At 28.9% G+C, this 19,548-nt stretch overlaps 2 protein-coding genes across 2 annotated transcripts; both read right to left on the bottom strand.

Moving 5' to 3' along the window:
• Positions 1-389: 389 nt before the first annotated feature.
• LOC136083269 (zinc finger MYM-type protein 1-like) lies at positions 390-1,667 on the bottom strand. The gene has a single exon (XM_065802669.1). It carries the CDS (start codon positions 1,665-1,667, stop codon positions 390-392), a length of 1,278 nt encoding a protein of 425 aa, XP_065658741.1.
• An 8,394-nt stretch (positions 1,668-10,061) lies between these two features.
• Positions 10,062-13,882, bottom strand: LOC100203649 (large ribosomal subunit protein eL18). The gene is made up of 6 exons (XM_065803514.1): positions 13,782-13,882; positions 13,577-13,663; positions 13,312-13,419; positions 12,466-12,564; positions 10,437-10,630; positions 10,062-10,160 (listed from the first exon to the last, which is right to left on the bottom strand). Exons 1-6 carry the CDS (start codon positions 13,782-13,784, stop codon positions 10,085-10,087), a joined length of 567 nt encoding a protein of 188 aa, XP_065659586.1. The 5' UTR covers positions 13,785-13,882; the 3' UTR covers positions 10,062-10,084.
• Positions 13,883-19,548: the final 5,666 nt, after the last annotated feature.

Raw genomic sequence — 19,548 nt, 5'->3', positions numbered from 1 at the left:
AAAGCTGTATTTAGATATTATACTGTCATAAGCAGATTTTCTTTTGTTGAGTTCGACTGTTAAATTGTCACATATGACATAAAATGTATTAATTTTAAAATTGTTTTGCCTATCAAATGTATGACCAGGATCATTGGATTCATCAAAATGTTTTTTTCGTTTTTTTTGTTTATTTTCAAATTCCGAAATTTTTTTACAATCTATAAATTTTTCTTTTTCTGCGTCTTCACAGGTTTGAAACATTTCTCGTACAGATTTAACATAAGCAACTAATGAATTATATAACTCTACTACAGTACTCAAATCTACTTGAACAGACTGTAATAGTTTAATAGTTTTATTAAATGTATGAAGTACATCATTCCAAAACTCGGTCATAAGTGATGTTTCTAGTCTATTAAGTTGTCGAAGTAGTCCCTCAGCTTCTGACCTTGTAAATGCTTTTGTAGTTTATCATGTTTCAAACCTAATAATGCTTTTTTCACGCCAGCCCAATTTGTTTTCAAACTATGGCAAGCATCATCTCGAGCAGACCAACGAGTATCTGATAAACTCTTAAGAGTGGAATTATTGTATTTTTTTAATAAGCTCCGGCGATAAGTTGAAGATGAGAAATAAACATATAGGTTTTGGATAAATGAAAAAAAGTTGTTTGCTTCTTCGCAACAACTAGCAGCACACATTCCAATGAGATTTAGCAAATGAGCGGAACAGGGAACAAAATCAGCTAAGGAAATAACATCTTTAATTCTTGCTTGGACACCGGAATATATGCCAGACATATTTTTGGCGTTATCATAAGACTGGCCCCTAAGAAAACAAACATTTAAGTCATATTTCTTCAATATAGAAAATATAGCGTCAGTTAACGACTCAGCCTTATGCCCAGCATCGTCAATGAACCCAATAAAACGTTCCACTGGTTCTCCATTTGGTAATACATACCTTATAATAAAAGAAAGTTGGTCAATGTGAGTTATATCTGGGGTTGAATCAATACTAATTAAAAAGTATGTTGCCGCTTTGACTTCCTTAATTATTGTTTCTAGGACTTTTTCTGACATTATATTTATGAACTGCTCATAAGTATAAAAAGATAAATATGATGAATTTCCTTTACCAGGATTCCCATATTTACTTATATGCTGACGCAAAAAAGGATCATATTCTGCAACTAATTCCATTGCCATAATAAAATTACCACTATTAGCAACAGAAGATCCATACTTTTCTTCAGTTCCTCTAAATGGTAATCCATGACTAACTAATGACTTCACTACAGAACATACTCGAGTTAGCACATTAATCCAATAACTTGTCTCTATTATTAATTGACGAGTAATTGTAGTGTCTATTCGGCCTAAATCAGTTGCCCGTTGTTTCATTTTGTATACACTAATTTTATGTCCTTCTGAGTTTTCATGTTTTATCAATTTTTCTGGATATTTCCAATTTGAGAATCCTTTTTTAGAAAAAACAGTCTGCTTTTTAAACAAATAACATAGGATACAATACACTGATCCATTTGTTTCTGAGTAGGATAAATAATCTCGTTGGCATGTCTCTCCATTGACTAATACAGTTTTAAACCAATCTTTATTTAAGTACCTATTAAAAGTCCGATGACCTCCGGATTTATGTACAATGAGATACTCTTTGTATCTCATTGTACATAAATACATAAATCCGAATGTGTAAAATCTGCACTTATATTTTGGCTGAATTCATTTCTACAAATATAATCTCTTGTTTTCTCGTCTAAATTCCACAATCCTGGATCAGAACTAAAATTACCACAAATTAAAAAAAAACAATAAATAATAATAATCACTATTTGCTATACCTATATGGCTATATGTTACAAATTTAAGTAATTTATTCTTTAATAATCTATTTAATTGATATTTATTTTTTTTAAACAACATTTATTGGTTAGGTTTAATTTTAAATTTTACTAATTTTACATAGGAGATTTACACAAGTCAACAAAGATAAATAACTAACATTTTTATACAAATTGTATATATTATAAAGAAATATTTTAAAATATTGTGAAATTACTCACCCTAGAATATCACTGGAATCTGGTTTATGTAAAACATCGATATCCAGATTAATATTTCTAGTCTTATTGAGTGATACTTGACTACTTTTTTTCTTGGACAATATAACAGACTCAATTTCACTAAGTGCCTCTTCATTTTCTTCATTGTTACTTCTGAAACGACAATAAAAATTTAAATTAATAAAATACTAAAACATATTCTTTTAATAGATCTCAGGCTAGTTTTTAAAACAATTAGGCACAATTGAAAATACTGGAATTTTAATTTATTTTTCATACAAGGTTGGTTCCAGTCAGCAATTATAAAATGCCAACATTATTTATAAATATGTATCTTATTATTATAAAGGAATATTTTAAAACATATGAAATTACTTACAATGGAACATCACTGGAGCCTGCTTTATGTAAATCATTAATATTTCTAGTGTTGTTGTGTGATACTTGACTTCTTGTTTTCTTAGACAATACAACAGACTCAATTTCACTTGGTCCTTCGTTTTCTTAATTTTTTTTTAAACCAGCAAAGTGTATAATGAAGTTATTGTATTAATGTAATTTTAACTAAATTAATATTAATTATTTTTAAAATGTATTAAATGTAACTAGAGAGCTAGATTATAAAACATAAAACTAATAACCGACAGTTGCTAAAAACACTTACCTTTTATTTCTTGTTTTGAAAAAAAATCAAATATTTTTGGAAGTTTTGAAATATTATTTTCAATTTGCAATTTTCTTTTTTTGTTTGCAGCTCCGCTAAGTTTTTTTTTTGATTCATTATATATCAATAATAAATATATTAATTAAAACTATATAAGTATAATATATTTTACCGTGACCGTGGTCGCCGCTATACTCATCTATGACGGAGACCGAAATAATATTCCGCAGATTAGGAAACAAACAACAATTTACAATATTGTACAATTGTCAATTACCTAATATTTAGTATTTTGTATTACAATATTATATTTTAATATTAATATAATTTATAATTTTTCCAAAAACTTTTTATAGTCTCCGTAAAAATTTTGGCGCCTCCTTGACATATTCCAGGGGGGGGGGCTATTGCCCCTCCGAACCACCCCTTAAATACGGCCCTGTATGTTGTTGAAATAAGAATAAGGCGCAAAACAATCTAAGACAGAACAAGGTACGACTGGAAACACTTGATCTAAAAATTTGTTAATTGACATTGAAGAGAAATCATTTCTTGCTGCATCGCTGGTAATGAGTTCAATAAACTCCTCTTGTGTATTCTTAAATATCACCAACTTTGACGGTGAATGGATTTCTAGCAAGTGCAAATGGTGTGTCTTAAAATAGCTTAAAATTTCTTTGAGAATTTTAAAGTGTTCTTTGACAGAAAGTATTTTTTTCATTGTTTCATATTCAATGTCATTTTTCTCAAAGAAAGCAGATTAGTTTGACAGCATGTAAAATTTATTTCCATCTAATTTCGTTTGTCAAAGTTAAAGCTTTAATTGTAATGCTCGGATCTTTTCTGATAAATCAAGGCATTTGCATTTAGCCTTGGAGCGATAAAATTAGTTCGTTTAAAATTGCAAAGATGCCAACCAATTATTTTTTGAAGTTGATTTTTTTGCCAAAAAGTGCTTCAAAGTGTGGTTTAGGTGTAGTTTTGATAAAAAATGTTTTCAATTTATTACGAAGATCAAAAACACTTTTTAAAACTTTTCTCTGGACCACCTCACATTAGTGTGAAATAACAACATTATTAGATGCATCCTATTTACTGCAAAGTTTTAAAAACTGACGGCTATTTAAAGCACTACCTTTTACAATATTCACAGCACTTACAACGTTTTTCAGTATTTATACAAATGTGTATCATCGTAGAAATACCATTGTGCGGCAATGTCATACAGTGAGTTCCGATAACAATCAGTGATGCATTCATTACAAGATGTTAAAATCCAGACCTAAATCCAAGAAATGACGGAGCCCCGTCTGTGCAAACACCACAAACATTTTCCTAAGGAATGTCAGAATTTTGAAACTGTATCAAATACATCGTCTGCAGAAGTTGTAGTTTCAATTAATTTAAAAAAAAAAAACTAATCTTTGAGTTTGCCTTCATTAATATACCTCACGTAAACCAGTAAACCACATCTGTTGATTCATCAAGTTGGATGCTAAATATTTCAAGGGGAGCAAACTTTATTTCCTAGATTGCATGCTCATGTATATCAGCATACATGTCATCAATTTTTCTACTAACGGTGTTATTAGACAAGGAAATTGTATTCAGTTTGTAAACATATTTAATTCCAAGCCAAACTCAAAAATGTCTTTGGTTGCTGGCAACCGTAAGTTTTCGGCAATGGTGCGAAGTTTCTCGGCTTTGTAGATTCTGATTTATAAAGACATTAAACACAACCTTTGTAAATTTATTTGAGTTTCTAATTCAGAAATCTACTTATTATTCCTCCACTTAGGTGGAAAATTTTCCTTTACGTAAATCTTTCCTCCAACTCTTTGATTAGTTTGTTCTTTGGAAAAAAACTCTTTTAAAACCTGGAAGATGAAAAACAAAATTATGCAATTTTAGCGCGAAAGTTTACGTGCTATGACTTTAGTGCCATCAGAATGCGCTTTTTTGACAGATAGACATTTAAAGACAAATTGGTTGTCATTGGTTGCAAGAATTAAAATGTCTAAAATAATAATTCTATAGGCTCCTGACATCTGTCGAATGAATCATAGTATTGTACGTCGCTTTGGTGTAATGACTGCAGTCTGAGTAGGAATTCTCAAAATGATAGAAAGAAACCATTGACTGGCGTAAACATATAATTTTTACAAGGTCTAATGGAAACCCCTGGCAAATTTATTTGTAAAATCAAGACCTAATTTATTTAAATTTATTTCAACCGTTTATACCCATTTTCTTATAATTTGCGATAGATAAATAATTTAATGTTTATTATATATAAAATAGTTATTTTTAATATAATACAGCAAAATTTGTTATAACCTATCACCATTAAAAACGAATTCGATATTCAAGCGCTTATTATATTCGGGTCAGGATTTCATAAAAAACGCGGATTTGCTCATTGGAATTTTAGTTTCAACCCTCTTTCAAGAGTGCATAAAATAAAATATTGAAAATGTCACTCGGGTGAATAGGTATAAAAAACTAAAATGCATCAAATAAACATATCACTAACATAAAGATATTTGTATTGTAGCGTTGTGGAGCTTTCTAATATGGCAATTTTGGCTTAATTTTTGATAGAGATGCGATGTCCAGTTATTATTAGAGAATCATTTATCTAATCGTAGCCATTAAAAATTTTAAGACTTGTTTTTTTTCCTGATATATAAATATTTTTTTGTTCAATCACCAAAATTTATACTTTTTATCGGTCACCAAATTTTATACTTTTTATTAATGTACACGATGTTAACAGCGCGTCACCATCACCAATAAACTTACTAATAGCCAAATTCGGATTTGGTGTCATTTTCTTTTATAAATGTATACGTACGTACATGCTGTCTTTAACACCTCTACCGTAAGAGGTGGAGGTGTTAAAAACAGCGATAAAACAAACGTACCTGTTTGTTATTTTAGTTAATTTTTATAAGTTCACTTTATAAACAAGACAAAAAATCAAAAAAATATGACCAACTTATTAATATCTATCGCGCAGTCTATAGAGTATTCCGTGGGTCACGTGACTCAAGAAAAGTTGCCATTATGAGAGGATAAAAATAGTAAACAAACTATTTGGGGTATTAATTCTAATACCATTTGAAATAGGTTTTTATTATGTTTTAGTACTAATATTAATATGATAATATACTATTTAATATCAATGTGGAATAATAATTAAGATTTTTTTTATTTTTAAAATCAATATCAAGTTTATTTACTAAATTTACTCTAAAAAATTTCGTTCTACAAAACCTTCCAAAAACAGATATGATCACAAATCTTGTACAAAGGCACATAGACACTTGCTCAATTCCATATAACGAATTCAAAAACAATAAGGAAACCTTTCCAGCTGTAGACTACTCTGATTTATTAAACTATCTATTATTTTCACCAAGTTCTTATACATCTAAAGATTTGAAGACCAATAAACCATGAAGCGTTTAAATGTGCCAAGACCAATAAACCATGAAGCGTTTAAATGCGTATGCTCTGATGAGTTGTCCTCTGATTTATCAACTGAAGAACTTGAAAGGGCATTCAAATCCATTAAAAAGAATAAATCATGTGGATCAGATGAAATAAACGGAAACGTGATTATAGATTGTTTCGAGCAATTAAAAGATGTTCTCTTTAAAGTTTTTAGCGCATCAATTAAACAAGGAATTTTTCCAGAGCAATTAAAAATTGCTAAAGTGACTCCTATTTATAAAGAGGGCGATCAATCTAAAATAACAAACTATCGCCCCATCTCTGTGCTTTCTATATTTTCGAAAGTTTTAGAAAGAATTATGTGTAACAGAGTATACAAACATCTCGACAAAAATAACTTACTATACGCTAATCAGTTTGGTTTTAAAAAGGATAACTCAACGGAGCATGCCATCATCCAATTTGTAAATGAAATCTCAAAATCTTTTGAACAATCAAAATAAACTTTAGGTATTTTTATTGACCTATCGAAAGCCTTCGATACGGTCAACCATCACAATTAACTTGAAAAGCTGAAATACTATGGAATAAATAAACAAGTATTAAGGTGGTTCACAAGTTACTTATCGAATAGATAACAATTTGTTATTGGTAATGACAGCTATCAAAACAATTGTCTAAATATAACATGCGGGGTTCCACAAGGTTCAATCCTTGGACCACTCCCTTTTTTAATCTGTATAAACGATCTAAATAAAGCAACTAATCTGATGAGCATCATGTTCGCAGATGATACTAATTTATTTGTCTCTAAGAGTGATATTAACGAACTTTTTGCTACAGCAAATAAAGAACTTGAAAATTTATCCCACTGGTTCAAATCTAATAAACTAACACTAAACACCGAAAAAACTAAATGGACACTTTTTCATTCGCTTAAGAAAGAAAATTCCTTACCCTCAAACTTGCCTCAAATCTTTATTGACAATATTGAAATTAAGAGATCCCGTTACCAAATTTCTAGGTGTTGATCTCGATGAGAACATTACTTGGAATCAACACATTAATTATATATGCTCTAAAGCAGGCATGTCAAAGTGGCGGCCCGCGGGCCACATGCGGCCCGCAAGACCTTTTTTGGCGGCCCCCGACATTTTTATCATTTTATTACATATGGCGGCCCGCAGACATGCATTTCAAAAATGTTTTATTAAAAAAACAATAAAAAAATCACTGATAGTTTTCTGAACTCCATTATTAAAAAGGACATAAATACTAAATTAATTTTCTAACTTTTCATTAAAATTGAAACTCTGAAATTAAAACCATAAAAAATTATGACGATATATTTTAATTTTAGCAATCGAGATGAATTTTTATTATCGTAAAGCTGAACAATTAACTTGCACTTTTTGAATGGGACTAAAATGTCCCATTCAAAAAGTGTAAGCAAAACGTAAACTTGAAGATGAAAAAAGAATTTTTCAATCAAAATGGGAAATGCTTTACTTTTTTACTAGCATTAATGAAAGTATTATTTGTCTGATTTGTCAACAAAAAGTTAGTGTGCCGAAAAAATTTAATATCAAAAGGCTCTATAAACTTCATCAGGAAAAATTTGTAATTTATCAGAAAGATAAAAGGACAGACAAATTAAATGAGAAAATCGGCAAAAAGATAAACAATTTTCATTGTATCATTCACCAAGAAGTATTATGCGGAAAAACAATTGATCTGAATTGTAATTAAAAGAATAGCATCTGTTGTCAACTTTATAAGAGCAAGATGACTAAATAATCGTCAGTTTGCATCATTGTTGGATGAAAATTACACTGAAGTTCGATGGTTATCATGTCACAAAGTACTCAAAGCATTCAATCATCTGAAAACTGAAATATTTCAATTTTTGGAAACATAAGGGCAAGATATTTCAGATATAAAAAATACCAAGTTTCTACAAGATTTAGCTTTTCTAGTTGATATCACAAAACACCTGAATAATCTGAACATTATTTTGCGAGGAAAGAATTGGTCACCATAATGTTTGATAATGTCAGAGCTTTTCAAACCAAGCTTTTATTCTGGAACGCCTAATCGAACAAGAAAATTTGATACATTTTGAGACGTGCAAATCTATTAAGCTGCATGACCCAAATTTTATGTTCAGCAGCTACTCAAAAAATAAAAACAATATAAAACAAGATTTTGAAGTAAGGTTTCAAGATTTCAAAAAATGTGAACCAAAGTTTGCTTTGTTCACCTCTCCATTCAACTTCAATATTGAAAAAGTGGAAGAAGATCTGTAAATGGAACTAATTGAACTTCAGTATGATTCTGCTCTCAAACAACAATTTACTGATGTTGGTGTACCCAAGTTTTATTCATTTTTACCACCACATCAATTTCCCAAGATGATTCAATTTGCTTACCAAATATGAGTAATGTTTGGCAGTACTTATCTTTGTGAGCAACTTTTTTCGCACATGAAACGAAATAAAACCTTTGAGAGGTCCAGGCTTACTGATGAACATTTGTCTTCCATAATGAAAGTGATAGCTAGCCAAGACATAAAACCAGACCTTTAAGTTTTCAGCGAATAAAAGTTGTCAAATTTCTGGAAAATGCAATATTTTATAATGTTTGTTATTATTATGACAAAATACTCCTTGTTCATTTTTATTGTGTTCTTGTTGTGTGAAATAAATAATGCATAATTAAACTACTGTACTTTTTTTAAAAATATTGCAGTGATTTGGTAGATTTTAAATATAATTATAATTTTGTTTACTTCACATCAAACCAAACCAAAAGGACAGTTTGGGTTGAAGAGTTACACTTCATTCATCAGAAAAATAAGTATTAGCTTGAGCGGCCCTTACAATATTTCCTTAGGCTAAAGCGGCCCCCATACCAAATTGAGTTTGACATGCCTGCTCTAAAGTCTCTAAAAACATTGGAGTTTTATACAAAGCTCGAAATAATCTCAATAAGATAAATTTAAGACTCTAAATTTAAAACTCTATTTCTCATTTATTCATTGTTACTTAAACTATGCAAATGTTGCCTGGGGAAGTACTGAAAAAAGTAAACTACGTTTTTATCGCTGTCAGAAACGGGCGATTCGCATAATTAACTTAGCTGATCGTTTTTCTTATTATAAACCTAACTTTATTGAAATGAGAATTTTAAATATATATGAACTCAACGTCTTGAAAATTTTGTGTTTTGTTAATATGTGGAAAAACAATCTATCTCCTCCAGTCTTTAAAGATCTCTTTAATACCAAATTTAAAACCAACCAACAAATACGAACTTCGAAACATAAATTTTTTAGAAAAACCATTTTGTCACACAAATTTTAATCAATTCTGTCTTTAATCAAGTCTTGCCTATCGTGCGCCACACCTGTGGAATTAACTTGTTTTGCCAAATTTTGATCTAAATAATTCTCTTCATCTTTTTAAAAACAAAGCAAAAAATTTTATTTTTTCTCAAGAAAAAAACTGTTATCTGTGAGAAATCACATCAGTCTACTCCAATTACAATATCCAATTACTCACAAAAAATAATTCGTCAATAAATCGCAGCAATATTCAATAAGTTTTTACTTGGTTAGTTATGTCCTTGATTTTTCTCAAGTTACAACTGATTGTTTTTTTCTAATTAACGACAAGTTTTTTCAATTGCAATCAGATCTTGCAATGGTTTTTCTGTATAGAAATTTACTTAGAACTCCCAATGATACATTTTTTATTTTATTGGCTTTATTTACATTCTTATCTTCTCATAATGCCAACTATTCGAGTCACGTGACCCACGGTAATACTCTATATATTGATACATATAAAAGCAAACAAACAAAAAACAAACAAAAAATAAGTTTTGCTCTGTATTTCCATTTAAACCTTGTATCCACAAGATGCTCGACGGCCTCGAGCTCTTTCAAATTTTCTACCCTTTGATCGAACATAAGGTCTAAACAAAATATAATAATTAAAAAGAAAAAAAAACAATATCAACATTAACAGATGACTTTTAAAACATAACATAATCTAACATTAAGTATTAACTAGATAAAACAGAAATGTAAACCAAAAAAATCTCAAAATTTAATTAATAAATTAAACATTCCTGATCAGGTTAACGAGATATAAAAACTTCACTACAAATCAGAAGCTTTACTGTTTGATCATCACAGCAGGAAAGTTTATCAAAATATGTTGTGCATTTAAAATATAAATTTTAACTCACTTGGTTGTACTGTGGGGAACACCAGGCGCACGACCCATGTGCTTACAAGCTTCACGACTTTTTCTTGGGCCTTGCAACAACACTGTTTTTTTACCAGTTGGGGAACGAAGAGCAAGTTGATCAAATGTAATTACTTCACCACCACTTTTCAAAATACGTGTACGAGCACCTTCTGTTAGACGGAGAGCACACACCTTGAAAGTATAAGTGCAATATAGTAGAATTTATATAGGATATATGTACTTATATAATGTAAAAATACAATCAGGATACCAAATTGTATATTATGCATTATATTAAATACATGTAATATACTTTTTGTAGTTATTTAGTTAAACCCAGAATTCCTAACAATCTAATCACACAGCACTGCAGGAGAACATTTAACTAGGAGTACACACCTCCGCCCATATTAATGTCACTTGTTTTGCTGAAGCCAGCTTCAAACTTTAGATCCCTGAATTCTTAAAACTCTAACCACTTTTGAACACATATTCAAGTATAACACATATAGTACAATATATATATATTTATAATATACATACATATGTAGTACATATATATATACACACGCAGGGCCATCCCAAACTCCCCTAAAGCTGTTATATAAGCTTTTGAGTTGACAGACTGAGCAAGTTTTGAACTATAGTTGACAAATTGCAAATATTGAGGACCTATTTTTTGTTGTCTCTAGTTAGCAAAAAAAAAATTACAACACCCCCATGGAAGACCTCTTTGGGAGGACCCTGTAAACACATATATTACATACATGAATATACTCATTTACTTACATATAATATAATTTATCCATTTAACAATAATATACAATTACATTAACAAGTTTTAAAAGCAAACATAAACCAATAACTTATTTTTTGACGGTTTTGCTACTTGTATTTGAGAAAAAATAAAAGTAAATAAAAATAAGGGCTTTCAGTTTTCACAATCTTCAACATGAATGTTATGAAGACCGTCGTGAAAAATATCATCATAAATTATCACGACTTAAATAATTTTCAAAAAATCAATTAACATTTTATACTAAATAGTGACATTTAAAAATCAGTTTTCACAATCTTCAACATAATTGTTATGAAGACCGTCGTGAAAAATATCATCATATTGTATAAAAACTTTTTGACATTAACAAGTTGTCTATAGGCAAGTCTGCCAAACTATCTTTTTATATCTTGACATAAATAAATTGTACAAGTTAGATATCCAGCTGTAAATAAGGCAAACAGCTTAACAAAATCAACTCAAGTTTATTAAATTTAATGTTTGCATCATGTTCACTGTTCATTTCAGATCATCAATGACAGGCGAATAATGCAATGATATACATGACTATTATTATTGTACAATAGTAAACTTGTTTAACAATAAAAACATATCAGAGTTAGCTGCGTAGCTGCAATTTAGTAATGAGCAATTTTAACAGCTTGTTAAGCTCTCTAAATTCCATTTTTGCATTATGTTCACTGTTCATTTCAGATATTCTATGACAGGCGAATAATGCAGCTATACTGAGTTGACATGCATACTACACTTTTATCTAAATTCTTTATTTTACACCCAGGATTTTAAAAACTCTCTGTTTGCATGTTATTAATATATTAAGTGTTAAGTATAATAATTTGAGTCAACATCAGAACTTTTTTAAGACTTAAGAATTATAATTTGAGCATCATGTTTTAACGCTTGATCATTTAATAAAAAATGTTTCATGGATTTGATGAATACAAGCATTATGGCTAGTGACATTCAGTACCACAATATTAATATAAGCATAACAATGATGTTAAATCGTAAGGAAAAAACTGAAAACAAGTTATGCTTTAAGATAAAAAACACTTTAATACACATATAAATATCAAAAAACCATTTAGTTCATTAAGGTTTAGTCAATATATACTTGTAGGTTAAATCTAATAAAAAAAATATGGGTTAAATCAAAAAATACTACAGCTATTACTATATAAACGATCAGAAAAGAAAAAGAAGCTAAACTGTATAATTTAAAATATACCTTGAGCTTAGGGACTTCAATAAGCCTGATATCATCAGTAATTGTCCCAACAACAACACAAATTTTATCTTCACATCCTGGCTTCTTCATTCTTCTTGCCTATTAAAAGTTTTGACATTTATATTGAAAGTTGTGGTTTAAAATTTTGTTAAACTATCTACATACGTTTTCTAGCTAGATGTTTAAATAAGCCAGATGAAAAAACTCTAAAAAACTTGTTATAAATAATAAAAAATTTATTAATTTATATCTGATGTTATCCAGAGCTTTGCAATTTTAAAATTACTTTAAAATACAATGCTGTATTACATATAAGAATTTATTGCAGCAGATTTTATTCGACTTTAAAGTTCTATATTGTTATTAAACTAAAAATTTAGATTTAAGTAAAAAAGTTTACAATTTTAAGTTTTAAGAGTTGCAATTTCTCATTAATTTTATTGATTAGTTCAGGTTTTAAATCTATTTTGGAACATCTAGAGAATTTATCACTATTTATCAAACTGTTGCTTAGAAAACCAAAAACTAACCTTAATACTTGGAAATCTTATAAAATTTAATGAAATTAAATGCCTATAATTGTATTACTTATAAATACATTTATAAATAATACGAAACAAATACGACAAGATATGAACATAAATCCCTCACCAAAAGAGGAAAAAAAAGTGAAGTTACCACTTCTTGTTTTTAAAACAAGAGTATATATATATTTATTTTATATTTATATCATACAATTTTGAGGTCGATAGACTACCATAAGATAAATATAAAGTATTTAGGAAAGAACATTAATTATTATATCAAGCAATACATAATCGAGTAAAGATTTATCAAACAACATACAATTCTTGAAATAGAAACTGGAGGTCTATTAATCTTGCTCATAAAAAGTCTTTTTAGAACAACTTGATTAAATTTTGAGCTTGTTCTTCGTGCAAGAAATCGATACAACTAAAAAAAAAGTAATTTGAGCAAGAATTGAACAATGAAAGCAAACCAATAGTTAATTCTTGAACTTAAAAAAGAAACTAAAACGTCAATAAAACTATTGAAGTAATAAAACAAATTATTAACATAGACGTCTTGAAATATTTTAATACAGTCTAACCTTTACTAGTAAACGAAGGTAAGGGTCTTGGGAGACAGGCTCGGTCCTTCGCTTTTTTTTGTCATATCGATGGTTAATGTCAATACCCTGAACACAATGAATGAAACTTTTATAAGCGAAAAACTTTACTTTTTAATATCTGATACCTAAGATAACAATCGATACCAAAAGATTGGCACATTCACGCAAGTACGACGAAACTCACCATTTTGACCCGAGTAAAAGAAACTACTCCGTAACGACGGCCACAATTTGTATTTCAGCGGCCTGGGTCTCTGATAAGCTATACTTTAAAGCCTCAAAACAATCGAGAAAAAAACACTTAAAATTTTAAGAAGTCAATATTTTATTTTTTACGATTAAAAAAAAATAATAATATATAAAGTATAAAATAAAAGAATTTTTAAAAAAAAATTTAAAAACTGTGGTTCTTGGGAGACAGGCTCGGTTTAATTTTTTTTTAAAAATTTAAAAATAAAATTTAAAAAAAAAAGTTTTTGAGTTTTTTTAAAAAAATTCAAAAGTAATATCCCACATTTGTCCATTTTTGCAGAACATGGGCGTAACTCCAGCAACATCAGAAAGCTGCCTTTTAAACCTGCTGATGGTGAAACAGGCTGTAGAAGATATTTAGATAAGTGTTTTTACAAATTTATATATATGTATATATATATATATTTTTTTTTTTTTATTCAAATTTTTTTTGTTCTTTAATCCTTACAAATTCGTAAAATATAATAGAATCTTTACAGAGTAAATAAAATTAAAAAAAAAAAATTACAAAGGTACGTTATACAAAAAAATATATAAAGTAAAACTGTAAAGTATTAGAAATTACTTCAAAGAACGCGGAAAACTTGCAGAAGACCGACGGTCTTGTCATAAAGAAACCGCTATGCGTTACTAATATTTTTGGATGCTTTTTTTTAAAATAAGTTTACTTTTTATTTATTTTTTTTTAATAAAAAAAACATCAAAAAAATGTTATCATTTTTCGGCAGAATGAGAACAAAAATCCAAAATGCAAAAAAACAAAGAATGCAGACAAAAAGAAGTTTTTAATTTTTTGATTTTATTTCAATACACATTAATATAAGTAGGTACACGATTTGCTAAATAGGTAAATTGCTAAATAGGTAATATATAGTCGTTCGAGTGTTGATAAATAAGCCTATTATTTGCTTTTGTGTTTTTGTTATTGCTGTTGTTTTTGAGTTATTTAGAGTTTTTTGGGTTATTTAGAGATTTTTGAGTTATTAGAGTTTACATTAGTTTCGGAACAAAGTTAGATTTATACATAGTTTTAAATGTTTTTGGGTTAATAAAAGTTCATAAAGTTGTTAGTGTTTAAAATGAGATCTTTTAATAACGTTTTCAGAGTATTTAAGTTATTCGATTTTTCCAGTTGAGTATTTTTTGATATTAATTTATTATATAGATAAGGACCACGGTACGAAATGGAAAAGTGCGAGAGATTTGTTTTTTTAAAAGGTACGTTGAAGTTTCCCGTTCCTCTGGTATGGTATCTATTTTTGCAATTTTGGAAAAAATTCTTTGAAAAGTAAGAAGGAACAAGTCCAAGTTTATATTTGAGCATAAATAACAAATTTTGGAATATATTGATTTGATATACATTTAATGCTTTCAAATTTTTTAAAAGTGGCTCAGCATGCGAGAGTCTATCCTTATTAAAAACTATTCTTGCAGCATGTTTTTGCTTTCGATATAGTGTGGTTAGTTTGGATCTATGAGTGCTCGCCCATGCAACATTAGCGTATATATAGTAGCTTTGTATAAACGAGAAGTATTGAAACTTTAAATTATCAGGAGACAGAATAGAACTAGCTTTGTAGAGGATACCAATGTTTTTTGATATTTTGGTATTTAATATATCTATATGTGATTTCCATGAGATGTTCTCATCAATAAGTATCCCAAGAAATTTAGTCGCTTGGGTTCTCTCTCTATTTCTTTAGTATCTATATTTAGCGAAGGTAAATCGGGTGGTATTTTTTTAAGGTTAGAATGAAAAAGAATTTATTTGGTTTTTTCTGTGTTTAACGATAATTTGTTAGATTTTAACCAACTGTTTATTTTTTCAAGTTCAGTATTTGTAGTTTCATAAAGTTCTGTAATTGATGAGGATGCATAAAATAAATTGGTGTCGTCCGCGAACATTATGAAATCTAATTTACTTGAGGCTTTAGGAAGATCGTTTATGTATATTAAAAACAAAAGAGGTGCAAGAATGGAACCTTGGGGGACACCGCATTTTATTTTGAGTAATTTTGAAAATTTTTTTCCATGAGCAATAACGCATTGTTTTCTGTCTAGTAAAAAATTTTTGAACCAGTTTAGTGCAACACCTTTTATCCCATATTTTTCCATTTTCCTAATTAAGATAGCGTGATCTACCGTGTCAAATGCTTTAGATAAATCAACAAAGACTCCAAGGACGTATTTTTTGTTTTCAAAGGAGTCAATTATATTATTTATAAGATCAAGAATTGCGTGTTCGGTTGAATGTTGCTTTTGGAAGCCAAACTGTTTTTCATTTAGGATTTTGTTATTTGTTAGATATTTATACAGTTTATTGTATATTACTCTCTCTAAAAGTTTTGAAAATAGCACTGAGATAGGTCTGTAGTTATTTAGTGTAAATGCATCACTGGTTTTTAATACTGGTATTACCTTAGCTATTTTTAATTTATTCGGTACGGATCCTGTAATAATTGAAGATTTAAAAATTTCATAGATTGGTTGTTTTATCTCCGGAAACACATTTACAACTATATAGCTACAAATGTCGTCTATCCCAGGGGCCTTATTCGTCTTAAGAGAGTTTTTTGCAGTTTCTAGTTCTTCATGGTTTAGTTCAGAGAAAATCTTTAAACAGAAATGTTGGTTTGTGATATAGGTTTCGAAGGAGATATCAGGGCATTGAATTTTTGAAGCCATATTAGGGCCTATGTTTGCAAAAAAGCTATTGAAGTTTTCAGCGATAGAAGTTTTGTCGATATATTCAGTTTCGTTAACGATAATTTTTTCGGGTAAATTATTTGATTTAGTATAGTTTTTACCTATTATTTCTTTCAATATGTTCCAGGTTTTTTTAATATCACTTTTGCTTTTTTGTAGTTGTTTTGAATAATATACTTTTTTTGAATTTTTTCTAATTTTTTCAAATAGATTTTTGTATTCCTTGTACGTAGTTAAGTTAGTTTCGTTTCTGTTTTTTAAATAATATATAGTTTTTATATAAATAATATATAGTTTTTATATAAATAATATATAGTTTTTATTTATATATATTTTCCTATATATAGTAATATATAGGAAAATATAGAGTTTTTGCTTTGTTTTTGATGATTTTCTAATCCCCTTAGTTATCCATGGGCAGTTTAGATACTTTAGCTTTATTTCTTTCTCTTCAACAGGAAAATGTTTATTGAAGTGATCTAGAAAAATATTTACAAATAAATTATATGCGGAATTTGTGTGTCCAAGGTTACATTCTTGATACACTTCATCCCAATTTACTACCGATAGCGAGTCTTTAAAATTTTTAATAGAGAACTGATTGATTTTTCTTTTATATACTTTAGTTTTAGGATTGTTATAGGTTCTTAAATCTTGAGATAATGAAAAATAAATAGGAAAATGGTCTGATAAATCGGTTTTGATAATTCCTGTTTTTAAGGAAGTTTCGAGAAATGTATTTGTTAATATATTGTCTATTGCAGAGACGGAGGTTGGGGTTATCCGAGTAGGTTTGTTAATGATTGGAAGGATACATAATTGAAACAGATTATCAAAAAAGAGTTTAGTAACCCCGTTTTCTTTGTAGTTTAGACTTTAATATTTAAATCACCTATAAAGAAAATATTTTTTCCCTTGTCATTTATTTTAAGAAAAATTTCATTTAAAAAATTTGAAAATTTAGTGATATCACCTTCTGGAGGTCTATAGCAAGTGGAAATTATAATATTTTTTGATTTATTACCCGTTATCTCAATAGTAAAGACTTCGCTATCAGTGTCTGAGATGGAGAGGTCTGGTCTTACTTTAAACACTTGATTATCTCGGATATACGTTGCGATCCCTCCTCCCCTTTTGATTGTTTTTCTTTCAAAAGATAATAGTTTATAATTTGGAATTTGAAAATTTGTGTTCGTTTGAAATAATTCATCAGAACACCACGTTTTAGTTATGCAAATCATACTGAATGAGTAGTTGCAATCTATTAAAAAGTGTTTTAGTTTATCAAAATTTTTATTTATACTTCTTATATTTATGTGTATTGCAGTAAAATCATTTTTTAGAGTTTCGAGTTCAGTTTTAAAAGTTTCTATTTCAAAGTATTTCGAATCAAAATTATTTCTGTGAAAAATTTGCGCATTAAGGCCGTTTTCCACACGACGAAAAAAATCGCGCGAAGCGAATTTTTTCGCCATGACGAAACGCTATTTTGATTTCCACTTATAATTTTAATTATAAATCACGCTACATTTTGTGTATATCAACAATAAAAATGGTAGCAATAAATTTACGCTGTATGCTTCTAAAAACAAAATTATTAAATTTAAAAATTTATCATTTAATTAAAGTTAGTTTTTTTATATATAAGAATTTAATTTAATATTTTAAAGGAATTTTAAAGAAAATAAACGCTAATAACCTCTGATAGGACAAGTTCTGTTGAAAAACTCTTACTGCAAGAAGCAACATTTGGTTCAACTCTACATGGAGAAACCTCTTCTTGTGAAATAAAACTTTCGGAATTGAAAGAATTATTAAATTCATCTTTATTTGATGAATTTACAAATGTTGACAAATATTCAGGGTGAATTCTAAGCAAGTCGACTAGAACGCTAAGTTGAGCATTTTGTTCAGTTGCCATTTTTAAAAAACAACGTGCTTTCGTTTTTTTTCACTGTTGACATCACGTGATATAATATTCAAAATTTGATTGGTTTTCGCCGATGGCGATTCGCAAAAAGTCGAAATGATTTCGACTTTTTTTTTTCGCTGCAGCGAAATGCTTGATCAGCAAAATTGTCAAAAATGTTTAATGTGCGCATGCTTATCGACGAAAAAATTCGCTTCGCGCGAATATTTCGCTGTGTGGAAAACGGCCTTTAGAGTCGTAAAAATCATTTAATAAAATATTATTAGCGGTTTCGAAGACGTTGCAACGCAGCGTTTCAAAATCGTTTGTTTTGTTTTTGTTTTCGTTAGTCATTGCGTAAAGTGCGGTAAATTAAAACGTGCTAGCATAATAAAAAATGTACATAACTATTTCACATATCTCGACTTAGTTAAAAATTAAAATTATTTACGAAAATCTCTGACGAAAATTTGATCATATTTGATTATAGCAAATTTACCTTCCTTTCGAAATCTTTTTACATCTTCCCAAAGCTTTTTTCTTATTTCCATCGTTTCGTTCGCATAGTCTTCATTAATGAATATTCCGGTTCCTTTGAGTTTTTTTGATAGCGTTAAAATTTTATTTTTGTTTTGAAAGTCTAATAGTTTTATAATTATAGTTCTTGGAGATTTATCTTCATTAGTTTTCCCAATGCGGTGAGCTCTTTCAATGATTACGTCTTCAGAGATTCCCAGTTTGTTTCTAAATAGATCTTCAACTTTCTTTGTACAGTCATTCCAAGATTCCATGGGCAGCTCAGTTAAACCATCAATCCTTAGATTATTACGGCGTGAACGATTTTCAAGGTCAATATTTTTTTTTTTTAGATTGTTAATTTCCATGGCCATCAAACTGTTAGTTTCCGAAATTTTTTTTAAGAAGTTTTCTTCCTGAAAGTTGATACTTTCCTTTATTTCATTGATGTCTTTTTCAATTATCATAACCTTTGATTTGCTTTTATTGAACTAGTTTTCAAGTTTGTCGAGCCGATCTGTTATTATTTTTAGATTAGCACTTATGATATCGCTAAATATCTTTTCCT

This window comes from Hydra vulgaris, chromosome 08 (assembly GCF_038396675.1).
Source record: "Hydra vulgaris chromosome 08, alternate assembly HydraT2T_AEP".
Lineage (NCBI taxonomy): Eukaryota > Metazoa > Cnidaria > Hydrozoa > Anthoathecata > Hydridae > Hydra > Hydra vulgaris.
This window is presented reverse-complemented; position numbering and strand designations above follow the sequence as displayed.

Coding starts and splice junctions, on each gene's coding strand:
- LOC136083269 (XM_065802669.1), bottom strand. CDS start 1,667: ATGAGATACAAAGAGTATCTCATTGTACATAAATCCGGAGGTCATCGG.
- LOC100203649 (XM_065803514.1), bottom strand. Junction 12,565..13,311: donor CAGTTTCTATTTCAAGAATT/GTATGTTGTTTG, acceptor AACTTTTAATAG/GCAAGAAGAATGAAGAAGCC. Junction 10,631..12,465: donor TTGAAGTCCCTAAGCTCAAG/GTATATTTTAAA, acceptor TATACTTTCAAG/GTGTGTGCTCTCCGTCTAAC.